The sequence below is a fragment of the Meriones unguiculatus genome, chromosome 7, assembly GCF_030254825.1.
Source record: "Meriones unguiculatus strain TT.TT164.6M chromosome 7, Bangor_MerUng_6.1, whole genome shotgun sequence".
Classification (NCBI taxonomy): Eukaryota; Metazoa; Chordata; class Mammalia; order Rodentia; family Muridae; genus Meriones; species Meriones unguiculatus.
In genome coordinates, this window is record NC_083355.1 from 26,907,022 (window position 1) to 26,920,801 (window position 13,780).

At 38.5% G+C, this 13,780-nt stretch overlaps 1 protein-coding gene across 15 annotated transcripts in view; it reads right to left on the minus strand.

The window, feature by feature from the left end:
• Mbtd1 (mbt domain containing 1) overlaps nucleotides 1–13,780 on the minus strand; it is a 61,548-nt gene that overhangs the window by 16,852 nt on the left and 30,916 nt on the right. For all 15 annotated transcript variants that reach the window (XM_060386972.1, XM_060386970.1, XM_060386971.1 and 12 more), the window contains 6 exons: nucleotides 7,348–7,465; nucleotides 5,371–5,505; nucleotides 4,803–4,891; nucleotides 4,055–4,289; nucleotides 3,160–3,215; nucleotides 2,326–2,430 (listed from right to left, as the gene is read on the minus strand). In XM_060386972.1, the coding sequence (XP_060242955.1) occupies nucleotides 2,326–2,430; nucleotides 3,160–3,215; nucleotides 4,055–4,289; nucleotides 4,803–4,891; nucleotides 5,371–5,505; nucleotides 7,348–7,465 (738 nt within the window). The remainder of the gene's footprint in view (nucleotides 1–2,325; nucleotides 2,431–3,159; nucleotides 3,216–4,054; nucleotides 4,290–4,802; nucleotides 4,892–5,370; nucleotides 5,506–7,347; nucleotides 7,466–13,780) is intronic.

Sequence of the window (13,780 nt, forward strand, 5' to 3'; positions counted from 1 at the left end):
ACTCCATACTGTGTTTCGGACTGCAGTTAACAGGCAGTACTTCCGCCTCCCAATACTAGACTTTGAACTTGAGATCTCCTTGCTCCAAATTCTCAAGCCTGGAATTACAGACTTGTAGCACCATGTCTAGTTCCCCCCACATTTTTTTTTAAAAAACACAACAAAGTTTTACATCTTGCCCAATTATCAAAAGAAGCCCTTGTCCCAACATTTCATGCTTTGCATTCTTAACATTTTCTAATTTCTATTACACTGCAAATAATTTATACCCTGTACAACAACCATAGAATTTGTTGCTGTCCCACTTCTATCTTTATCTAGCTTGCAAAATTCACCAACAACCTTGTTTTCTCAATTCAGTGGTCTGTTTTCCATACCAACCTCCTCAAATGTAACCCTTACTTATTAGTGAGACAAGGTCTCCCAATGTAGCACTGGCTGGCTAGGACCTCACTATGTAGACCAGGCTGGCCTCAACTTAAGAGATTTGCCAGCTTCGGCCTTCTGAGGGCTGGCATCAAAAGCATTCGCCACCATCTCAAATCTTATTTTATCTGACACTTGATTAACAACTTGTATTTTCTGCCCCTCTACCCCCAGACTGTCATGTTCTGGTCTATCGATTAATACTCAGTCCTCTATTATTTCTTTGATGATTCTTTTGGTAGTTGACTTTTCATCTCCAACCCTTACATTTCCGATTTTAGCTCTTTGCTTGGTTTCAATAACCTCAGGCACTATTAATTTCATGACCAATGAAAGTGTGTTTCCCTTGTACAGTCTATTTATTTTATCTGTATGCTGAACATGTTCTCTGAGAGCTATACTTTGCCTCAAGCCAACATCTTCTTTTTAAGTCTTTAGAAGTAATCACTTAGTTCACAACTCTTATTGTAAGCATTCCTGTTCTTGTTTTTTTTTTTTAAAAATTAAAGTATTTATTAACATTTAAAAAATTTATATATACAAGTGTTTTGCCTGTAGCATGTGTTGCTGGTATGCATGCATGCCAGAAAATGGCCATCAGATTGCCTGGAACTAGAGTTACAGATGGTCATGAGCCACTATGTGGGTGGTGGGATATCCAAACTCAGGTCTTACTGCAAGAGTAACAAGTGCTTTTAACTGAGGAACCAACTCTGGAAACTGTCATCAATTTTTTTCTTTTTATTTGGTACAGGATACTGATCCCAGAGCCTTGTACATGTTAGGCAAGCACACTACTACTGAGCTACATCCACAGCACCAACTTTTTGGATGCATGTTCTATACATGTCAATCACTTGCCATTTCATATATGTGCTGATCAGCCTCTGTTAACTTGACTCAAACTAGAGTCACCAGGAATAAAAGAAACTCAATTCAATACTTGTCTCTATCAAATTGGCCTGTGGGCATGTCAGTGGGATATTTTCTTGGTTGTTAATTGGTGTAGTAAGCCTCAGTCCACTATGGGTGGTACCATAGTACTACCTAGGTTCTAGGTTCCAGATGGCCAGGTGTATACACCTTTAATCCCAACACACAGGAGGCAGGTGGATCTCTATGTGTTCTTGGTCAGCCAAGGGTAAATAGTGAGACCTTGGCTTTAAAAAAAAAAAAAAATTGTTCCGTGGTCTCTGTTTCTTCAATGATGAGCTATAGGGGTAAGCTTGAATAAACTTTCTTCCCCACATTGTATTCTGTATGCTGTTCCAATAGAAGCTTCCTGCAATACTGCAGCTCACATGTGAATTTGAGACTATTCCTTGCCTCATTCTTTAGCATGTAAGCATTAAACTAATTTATTTGTAGACTGTCCTATTAGGCAACAAACATACTGATCTCATTAGTATGTACATCTGATTTTGCCTTTAATAAAGGGTAAAATTACACATATAATCCCAGTGCCTGGGAGGCAGAAGCAGGTGGACCTCTATGAGTTGAGGCCAGCCTGGTCTACATAGAATGTTCCAGTACAGCCAGGGCTACATACAGAGAAACCCTGTCTTGAAAGAACCAAAGGAAAAAAAAATTAATTTGTGATATATCTATGAGGCCTGATTTGTACAAATATTTCATAAACCTGTATGCCATGGGTTGTATTAAAGTTCTGGGTGAAAAGAAAACGGGGCTGAGAAGTACAGATCTTGACTATAACTTATTAAAAAAATAAAACAGATTAACAACACAACTCAAATTTATTTAAAAAGTTTTAGTAACTTTTCTCCCAATGGAGATCCAGACATACCCATCTTTTTTCAAAACACATCTGCTCAAGGACTCCTTCTGTTTTTAAGCCTGATTCCTCTAGTCACGTTTCTCTTATTTAAAACACACTCTTACCTTTCTAATGGTTGCAACACATATTGTAGAAAGATTTAATGGGTCTATAGCTTCCAATTTCATTCCTTCTTTGAACCATTCTCCACTCTGGTCTACTTCTTTTACCTATAGAAAGCATATACACTATTATTATATTTATATTACACAATTATATTAATATATTATACAATTACACTTGTCTGTCCTTTAGAATTATTCATTTAGGACATTGTGTATATGTGTGCACATGCCATTGTGCACGTGGAGGTCAGAGGATAACTTTTGGGAGTCAGGCCTTCCTTCTCATGTTTTTGAAGCAGGGTCTCTATCTTGTGTTCACTGTACCTCATAGTAGAAGCTGTAGGAGCTGTAAGCTTCCAGGCGGTACTCCTATGTGCACCTCTCATTTTCTGTAGGAGTGCTGGGATAACACATGCGCTGCATGCAGTCTGCAGCAGGCTTTTTAGAGATGTTCAGAGCAACAGGATATGCAACACAACCTGAGCCAGCTAAGCTATCTCCCTGGCCTACAAATGTTTTCTGCTCCCCAAGACAGGGTCTTAAGTAGCACAGGCTGGCCTGAAACTTGAATCCTCTTCCTAAATGTTTTCACTTTAATAATGAAGATATTTCTAACTTGAAAATATTTACTAGATGCCTTTTCCTACCTACTATTATAACTCATTATGGAACAGAAAGAATATACAAACACACATAGTTTAGGAATGAGCCTAGTAAGTTTGTGACACCTGAGAACTATACACTTTAATTTTTAAGTGAGTATATGTGATATCCATAATTTCAGGAAAGTCCACAACTTAACTTTCAACTTGACTTATATATGAGGGCTCTTACCTTAGCAAATAAGTGTGGTGGTGTATCAAAATGTCCATCTTGTTTCTTTGTAATATCTACAAGGAAAAGTTACAGACTAGTCTGTCAACATTCATGAGAAGACCAGAAAACCACACTTCCTTAAAGGGTTCAAACGCACAAGGTATGTAATATTCTAAAACGTGGCAAAACAACAACAACAAAACATGTTTTCTGCATTTATGATGGTGAATACTATTAATAGCCTTTTCTGTCTTCAGAGCACATGCACATACGCGCTATACATTTGTACATGGAAATGAACATTTCCATGAATTACAATACTGCTAATTCCACAGTAATGGAACGATAGTATCAGAAACTTTTTTCCTTTTGGTGTAGTTGAAGAAAGTGCCTCACACATGCCAAATACTCTAGTAATGGACTATCTCTGTAGCTCTTTTCACTTTTTACTTTGAGGCAGGGGCTCATTAAGTTGCTCAGACTGTCCTTGAACTTATGATCATCATGTCTTACCCTCCTACATAGCTGGGATTACAGGCCTGTACCACTAGACCTCTTTAGAACAATGTTTTTGTTCAATTTAACCTTGCTATTTAGATTACAGTTAGGTGGAAAAAGAGATCTCACAGCTTTCAATGGTCTGGATAAAAAAAGAGTAGTAAGAGAACTGTACTTGTGAGAAAAAGGACAACATTTTTTTTTGGATGCTAGAAATCAAACCCATGGCCTGAAGCATGAATGTACATTATTTTAAATGGACAGGAAGTGGAAGGAACATCAGGAATTCATATCCTAATTATAGTAGAATAATCAGGCTAGAATGCTATCTTGGTTCAGTGTTTTGTAAGAGAAACAACTAAGTAGTTATTTAACCTCACTGATACTTTTAAAAGTTTTTGGGACAGTTGCTTACCAGATCTTTTGAATCGATGGCCTATGCTTCGAGACCATCCGATATGGTGGATTAAGGGGCTGTGCATGTGGCACCAGAAGTCATCCGTTCTATCTTCACTCTCTTCATACACTAACCTTAGTCTTCCTCCAATTACACTCTCCACCACGGCTACTCTTGTTCGACATAAATGCCTCTTGTCAACTACTTCTACTCTCATGCAAGGTTTGAAAGGATACTGCATACTTTCTGAAACCTTCAAACAAAAGCAGAAAAAAAATCCTGTTGGCAATTTGTGACAAAGGTCTACAAACAGTTTTAATATTGCCCTGTCAATATTTTATTTATATATATGTACATGTACACACACAGACACACACATACACACGTGTACATACATGCACACATACACTTTTGTTTGAGATCGGGTAGCCTTGGCTGTCTTGGAACCTCCTATGAAGATAAGGCTGACCTTGACCTTACAAATACGCACCAGCCTCTGCTTTTCAAGTGCAGGGATTAAATGTGTGTACCACCTTTCGTAGCTCTTGTTTTATTTTGAGGGGACAGGGTTTTACTCTTTAGGCTAGAGGTTAACTTTTGGCCATCCTTCTGCCTTACTGTTCTAAGTACTGAGAGTACAGGTAGGAGTCACCCTGTCTGAACATATATTTGATATTTAACAGTTCAGAAATTATAACTTTAAAAAAGCCCTTCTAAGTAATTCTTTTAAAAGAGCTCTTCAATTCTTTAAGAATCCTATTTTTACCTTTTGTGAGAAATCAGGAGGAAGTGTTTTGGCACCAGTAAGTCTTTTTACTAGAAAAGCTTTCCAGTTTGTATATTTATGTTGAACAGCTAAAATAAAAGAAATAAATAGTTATCCTTTAGCAGACAGAACTGTTTAACAATTTAAACAAACAAACAAACAAACAAGGTTAACAAGTTTCTCTGGAAGTCATGAGTATTAAGATGCTGAAAGGTAGCAAGAATGGAAAAACTAAGTATGTCTCGTTAGTATAAAAATTATTTGATATAAAATATTTAAATTTCTGTATTACTTGAGGATATTATGTGTAAAACATTACTAAGATATATATTAAAATTACCATGGGCTGGAGAACTGGCTCAGCAGCTTACAGCACTTATTGCTGCTCTTGCAGTACTAGGATTTGATTCCCAGCATACACATGGCTGCTCACAACCTCCTAGAATTACAGCTCTGGGACCTCCAATGCCCTCTATGGGGCCAGGCATGCATGTATGCATGTATACATACATATAAACAGGCAAAATATTCATACATATAGAAAATTAAAGATCTTGAGTCTACTCACTTCTAGGAGGAACGAGAGGTTTTCCACTGGCTGCACACCAACCAACTGGATGAATATCAGACCCACATATATTGCACCAGAAGTCCAGAGAAGAATCATTTTCAAATCCTTCATATCTCAAAAGAGCATTATAACCTAAAACCAACAAATCAACCATATCAAAGAAAGAAAACAAAATTAAAAGAATACATCCTTTAGGGTAACAGCCATCATGCTTTGCTGTTCCCTTGTAGTAGAACCTCCTGCTATGCCATGCCAGAGATTGGGATTTAGACACAGGGTGCTGTGGAAAATCCATACTAAGCCCCTGGGCAATAATGACACTGTTGGGACTACTGTTCAACTTGGAGAATCCCTTCTTAATACAAAGACAATTCTTCAGAGCATGGCTTTTCCCCCTGCACTTCAATTTTATCTATACTTTCCAAAATTCTCAGGAGGGGGAAAACCTCAGTGAAAACAAGTGGTATGCTAGTCTCATGAGAAATGTGTAGTTTTAAGACAGAGTTACAAGTAGATGAAGCTGACTACATAGCTGGAGACACTGTTCAACTTCTGATCTGCTTCCCCCTCTCCTTCCCAAGTGCTGGGATGGTGTGGTTAACATGTCTGGAAGAGCTCTTAAGTGTTCTGTTTTTGGTGTATATGGTATACGCGAATGTATGCAAGTCAGAAAGCAATCTCAGATGTTGGTCCGCCCTTTCCACCCTGTTTGAGACAGGGTCTCTTTGTTGTCTGCCATAGTGTATATCAGGCTAGCTGGTCCATGGGTTTTAGGGGGAATTTTCTTGTCTTTGCCTCTCAGTACTAGGCCCTGACTCTCTGAGGTTTACTACCAAAATAGCAAAGTATATACTTAGAAGACATATGCAGCAAAAAGGAAAAAACAGAAATATAAAACCAGAATTAGTAATTAGGAATACTTCTTAGATAGTAAATGAGCTGATCTTCTGAACTATTTACATGCAAGTGACTTAAACATCTGGGACATAAATGCTGTCTTTAAATATAGTACAGCAAACAAAAAAACAGCATTTAAAGAATTGCTCATTATAGATGTCTCAAGGAAAAGGCATGGGATTGAAGTGGAGAAAATACAGAACCTGGGACTCTTGCCAGAGTGATCAAAGGCACGGATGTGATAAAAAACTTCAGATGAAAGAGAGAGACTAGCTTTGTCTTAACAGATTGTTTATGTTAAGGATGCACTTAAAAAAAATCTGTACAGTATTTTAGAGTGAAGCACATCCACAGCTGCAATCTGTGGCCACCTTAAAGAATAACGAGGCTACTGATGGTGCTCAAGGGGAAAGTATAATTAGAATTATTTTTAGGTAGGAGAGGCCTTTCCCAGCATACTCTGTTTTTCTCTGAGACAACATCTTTCTAGTACATGGTCATGGCTGATCTGAAACATCCTTACATAGACCAGGCTGGTCTTTGAAATCTGAGGTCAACCTTGCCTCTGGCTCCTGAGTACTGGGATTAAAGGTATGTATGGGCCGTTACACTTGGCATCAAAGCCACTTTAGGTAACTCTGGGCAGGATATAGTAAAGGAATATTCAGTGTTAAAAAAAAACAAAAGCTGAAGATAAAGCTCACCCACCCACATGGCCTGGTCTACTGCTTAATTTCTTTTTTTAATGGCTAGAAAGAAATGAAAAACAATTATTTCCTGCAGATAAAGATAAGCCACTTTTATGAGACTCAAATTTCATTAACAGAATTCTATAGCTACATCACTTGTTTATATGCTGCTATAGTTGTTCACTAGAGCTGGGTAGTGTAACAGACCGCAAACCCCACAAATCCAAGAATATTTATTGTCTGGCTATTTATAAAAGAACTGCAACTCCTACTATACATATATTATTTATTTGGTAATACTTGTAAAATTTATACACTTTTTTTTTAAAAAAATGCAAAAGTTTGTATCACTGGCATTTTGTAGTAAATCATCATGTATGCTTTTCACCTGCTAATTTTATAATTCCAGCAATCCAGAAGACTTTGGTAGGTAGACTGCAGTCTGTATTGGGAACTTCTATCCTTACATTTTCTGAGATATCACCCCAGCAGGTCCCCATAGGTGCCTGTCATACAAAAATTATTAAATTATCATCTTAGTAACATAAGCATGAAACATCATTCAAAATTAAGTATCATTAATAATGAAATATTCAAATAAAAAGGTCATTTAAACCTATTTACTTTTTTTCTTAATGCATAGTTTCTATTCCTTGTTGTAAAGAATTCAACTTGGAGAAAGCCAGAGTTAGGACCAAATTCAAGATAGAAGACAGAATCTGTAGAATCTATTAGATACATGTTGACTTTATAATTTAACAGACCAAATGTGACACTTAAGTAACAATTATTGTAAAACCTGAATTACAAATTTGGCCGACGTAAGATCAAGCTGACTTGAGGAATTTAGTGTTTTTAATGTGTACTAAATAAAAATACTTAATTTTTAAGGATTTGTCCAGGAGTAGAAAAAAAATAATCCCAATTACAGGCTTCATTCAATGTAATCTAGAGAAATAAGAGCATCTATATTTCAAATATAGTCTAACATACAGGAAAAAGTAGTAGAAGAGTAATTAAAGAGAGAGTTGAAGAGATCTGGGAAATGAGGCCCACAGTAAATAGCTAAATAATTTATTATTTTAATAAATATTCTTATACAACAATTACTATGAGAAGAAAACTTCCAAACTTAGAGCTGCTGACCATTGACCCCCACACCACTGGCTAAAATGGCAACTGAGAAAAGAGTCTAAAAGCCTAACAATGGAATTTCCCAAAAGCTAAAATGTTCCCAAACCATTTCTATAAATCCCTAAATTGCAAAGCAATACACAACTACTTAGGACTTTATGCAATAGTAAATTAAATCAAGTAAATGAATTCATAATTATTTATTTGTGCTGGTAATTCTAGTCTCTGTGGCCCTGGATAATCAAAGTTTTCATGAAATGTAGAACACTGGACATAAATAAAAGGATAAGGTGAGGTTCTGTAAGACCTGATAATAAGGATAAATCAGCTAAAAATAAAACAGCTTCAAAAGTAAAGATAAGCAAGCACAGCATGAACTAGCAAATATGGACACTGGAAAAACGTATTCCGTCGAAGAAAAGCCCCTCAGATTGTGATGGTAACCCAGAATGTAGTCAGTTTAAAGTAACATTTAACTCTTGCCCTCTAAGCAATCTGTCAATCTCTGAAAGAAATAGAATGTCAAACAACAGTGAATGGAAATAGATCTAGAAGCCGAAGACATAAGCAGTTAATGGCTAATGCTTTGAGTAGAAAGCAAACTTACTAACTTGGAAACCCTCCCAATCCCAATTATTTGTAATTATGGGGAGGGAACACATACATATCTTCCCAAGAGAGAAGGAAAAAAATAAAACTACTCCCCTCCCCCTTTGACACAGGGTTTTGCTATGTAGCTCAGGCTGGCCTGGAATTTGCCATGTATACCACACTGGTCTCAAATTTCCAATCCTCCCGCCACAGTACCCCCAAGTGTTAGGGCTATATGTGTGTGCCACCATGCCTGGGTTTTTGTTTTTAAACAGGAAGACTGGACCCTTCAGGTTCTGCTACCTCCCCCTACATCACTCTAGACTATAGGGCCATCCCTATTGCCAGCACATATGATCAGAAATGAGGCTAGACGAAAGACAGGTAGCACAAACTGAGCTCACATCTACTTGTTCCTTGTGAGGATTAGCAGGCAGAGAAGACAGGTGCAGGCAATACACGTATAAAGCTGCAGTAACTCTAGTAGGGCAGCTATTCTGCTTGACTCCAAACCTGTGGAGTTGCTTTCTATTGAGAAGAGGCGTGGTTATACTGTAAGCTAAGATTTGGTGGGCACAATGCTCAAGGGCGTTTGCATACAGGACTTCTTTCTAAGCTGGACTTGACAGTCTGTTGTGCTGCTTTTGTTTTTTTTTAAAGCTTCGGTATTATTTTTGGAGAAAATACTTTTTAGTGCAATTAAAGAAAAGCAGCATAAAAAAAAAGGAATGCTTATTGGAGTGGGAGATCTTGGTTTGATCCCTATAGTCTGGATTGGTATAGGAGAAAGTAGCAGAAAGTGACATTTGTTCTTGCCTGTAAGGTTGTGGTTCTGCTAGGCCCTCTTAAACCAATCCATATAGTTCACTCTATGAAAAAAATGAAGAAACAAACATCAACAAGCTAGAGCACTACAGTTACAACATCGTATGTGCTCGATGTGTTGAGATAATAGTGATTTCGTAGATAAATCTGCCCTTTTGTTTTAAATGAATATTCTTTTAAGTGTGGAAGACGGAATGACCCAGGGCTTGACAGCCATCTTCATCCAAGTCATCTGTCTTCTCTTGCTGGCAGGAGGGACACCTCTGAAAGTCTGGATTGGCACAGCATGAACTAGCAGAACCATCACTTACAGGTAACAACAAATTTACCTTCCAGACTCAGGATGCGAGGTCTACCTCAGGCTCCTCCCAACAAGGAAGATCTGCTCCACCACTTCCTGCTCCAGGGCCACTCGTGAGAGCTATCTGGGAGCGACTCTCCTTCCCTGCAAAGTAAGCTGTCATCAGGTCCTGTAGAGATGGCCAAATCCAAATGCTGAGGGGTCCCCAATACAAATGTATGATAATTTCCATCTATCTATCTGAAAGAAAATAATCTGGCAGGATGTCTTATCTCCTTTACTCCAAGAACATTCCCAGACTGTCCAATAGACTGATATTCAGACTCTCAGAGGGCACACATGATGCTTACAACAGAAACAAAGATTTCCTTCTATACCACTACTAGCCTGTAACTTTTGATAAGAACACCCAACCTTTAGAGAGTGTAAATGGGCAGAGGTTAGACCCAAAGTTGCAGGTAGGAACCAAGAAAGAATTTATCCCCATGATAAAGCAAAATCCACCATTACAATACCTTAGAACAACAACAAAAAAGTACATGATCAGTAAAGTATATCTATTAGAGAAAGATGAACTAATATTTGGTCAAAAAAGACAAGAGGCTGAACACAGTGCTGCACATCTGTAACAGCAGCACTTGGGAAGCTGATGTAGGAACTCTTTGGGTTTGAAGCTGGCTTGGGATACATAGTAAGGCCTTTTCTCAGTTTTCACCCTGACCCAAACAAAACAAAAACAAACTTCACTACTACCCATTCTCTCCAGAAAGTATACTCACCTTTTGATCTGACAGCAGATTTACTAGGAGTGGGATGGGGATGATGCTAGCATGGGGGTTGGGAGGAGAGGTGCAAGAAAACTACAAAAGGAAAATGGAATGCTTGAGAAAATGCTATACACATCTCTACCTTTTTGAGTGAGTTCTTATTCTGTAGCCAGGTTGGCCTAGAACTCACTATGTAGACCAAGCTAGCCTTATACTTGCTATGATCCTCATGCCTCAGCTTCCCAAACAAGGAAGTCTGTAATACTGAGAGGACAGGTATATACCACTACACTTGGGTTTAAAACTACTTACTTAAAACAAAACAAAACACAATTTAATCACTAGATCTTCCCCCCCCCATCCACTCTGGGGAAGAGTACAAGGTTAAAACAATAATATAGATTTATTTAGGTTTTCCTAGAAACCCAAGGCAAACAACTTTTTTCAGTTTGAGGACCTGCTACCTTTGTAGAGAAATGCATTTTATGCTAATTAGTGTTAGCAAGGGTGGAACACAGAAGTGCCAGAAACCAACTCAAGTTTTACTTTCATTAGAAAGTAATCTTATAATCTAAGATGACACATTAGAGGGTCTATTTTTAATTATAATGGAGGTGAAGTTATATTACATATTTTCCATAGTTCTCTCTACCTGGACCAAGGACCAAGAAGGAAATACCCTGAAAAGTAACTTTAGTTGAAAAATATTTTTAATAAACTTGTATCTGAGAAATTAAATCAGGAATTTTACCTTTGCTCATATACAAACAAGAAGGCTAGTTTTCTATCATTAAAATTAACTATGTATTACACATATTGCAAATAAATAAATAAAAAATTTATTTCTTCAAAAAAAAGCTGCACTCAGATCAGGGACAAAAACAACAGAGAGACTATTATGTGACACCAGGTATACTCATGGAGCCAGAATGAAAATGTCAAACAAACTCAGCTTTAAAGTCATAATGTGTGACAGATCGTGCCTCTAATCCCAATACACAAGAAGCAGGGACGGGAGGACTGCTGTAAATTCCAGTCTAGTCTTGTCTACTGGAGATCCTGCTTTGAAAACCAACCCATCAAAAAAATCACCCCAACCCCTATCACAAAACCCAGTACTACTCCCCCAATCCCAAGTCACAGAGCAGCTACAGACGATGGCACATCCTCAAAATCCCTCTCAGGAGACTGAGGCAAGAAGACTTTGAGTTCCAGGTCAGCCTGGGCTAGTAAGAAACCCCATCTCAATTCACTACCAAAATTGACACCCTCCTGCCCCCCGAGATAAATACCTGTGAACCTGATAAATCTATAAAATATAGCCAAATGGTATATGGTTGTATATTAATTTGATTTTTTAAAAGGGCTGAAGAAATGGCGCCGTGCATACTGCTCTTAATACAGGATTTCAGGTTGTTTCTTGATACCTGTGTCAGGTGGGTCACAACCCCACCCCCACTTTTTTAAAGATTTATTTATTATTTATACAGCATTCTACATGCATGAGGGCCTGCATTCCAGAAGAGGGCACCAGATCTCATTATAGATGGTTCTGAGCCACCATGTGGTTGCTGGGAATTGAACTCAGGACCTCTGGAAGAGCAACCGGTGCTCTTAACCCCTGAGCCATCTCTCCAGCCAAATAAATAAATCTTAAAAAAAAAAAATACACACACACACACACACACACATCCCTGTACCCAGATATTTTGGTTAAGTTGCTTTCCTTGTGGAGCTCCTGTCCTCTGCAGGACTCACTTTTCCCCTATTCTTTCATAAGATTCCCTGTACTCTGCCCAAAGTTTGGCTATAAGTCTCAGGATCTGCTTTGATACCCTGCAGAGGCCCTCTGTGGTAGGCTCCTGTCCTGTTCCCTGTTTTCTCCCTCTTCTGATGTCCGTCCCATTTGCCTTTCTGAATGAGGATTGAGCATCTTACCCAGAGTCCTCCTTCTTAATTAATTTCTTTAGGTGTACAGATTTTAGTATGTTTATCTTATACTATATGTCTAATACCCACTTATGTGTGAATATATACCCTGTGTTTTTCTGCTTCTGGGATACCTCACTCAGGATGAGCTTTTCCAGTCCCAACCAAATATCTGGGCTCAAGGGTCTTTTCTGAGACTGAAACTCCAACCAAAGACAATTCATGGAAATAACCTAGAACCTCTGCACAGATATAGCCCATGGCAGTTCAGTGTCCAAGTGGGTTCCATAGTAATGGGAACTAGGACTGTCTCTGACATGCACTGATTGGCCTGCTTTTTTATTACCTCCCCCTCAGGAGGGTGCAGCCTTACAAGGCCAGAGAGGAAGACAATGCAGCCACTCCTGATGAGACCTGATAGACTAAGATCAGAAGGAAGGGGAGAAGATTTTCCCTATCAGTAGACTGGGGTAGGGGTTTGGTGGAGAAGAGGTGAGGGTAGGATTAGAAGGGGAGGAGGGAGGCAGCTACAGGTATGATACAAAGTGAATAAACTGTAATTAATAAAAAAATAATAATAATAAAGAGATGGTCAGCTGGGCATGGTGGTGCACTGTGATCTCGGCATTCAGGGAGACAGAGGCAGGAAGATCTCTGTGAGTTCAAGGCCAGTCTGGTCCACAAAGCGAGTCCAGGATAGTCAAGGCTACACAAAGAAAATTTCGAAACACCCCCCCCCCCCCAAACAAGACCAGAAAGAGATGGTCTAGGTGACTCTCAGAGGAGTTTGAAGAAATTGTCAACTTTGTGACTATATGATTAAAGACCACTTGTTTTTTTTTTTTTTTCCTCTTTTCTTTTTGTTTTAAGGTTTTTGATATAGGTCTCATTGTGCAGCCAGGTTGGCCTGGATGGAATTCATAGGGCTCTTGCCTTGGCTTCCTGACTGCTGGCCTAACAAGTCTGTGTCACCGTATCTGGTTGATTTAAGTAAAAAAATACTGGATTAATTAAAAAAATACTACTATCCACTTCACCAATTTCCAACTCAGGACTGCCAAGGAAAGGGTGGCCAAAGTTTGGAGACCAAAGCTTTAACAGAAATTTCCCTGCCAAACCAATCAGTGTAGTTTCTTGCTGAGACTGAGGTCTGAGTCAGATTTAATTAGGTAAGAAATAATATATGAAAGGACAAAAGGGACTCAATTTTTATTGCAGACTTTTCTTTCTTTTTGGTGGTACTGCGGTCTCATCAAATTGCCGAGGCTGGCCTT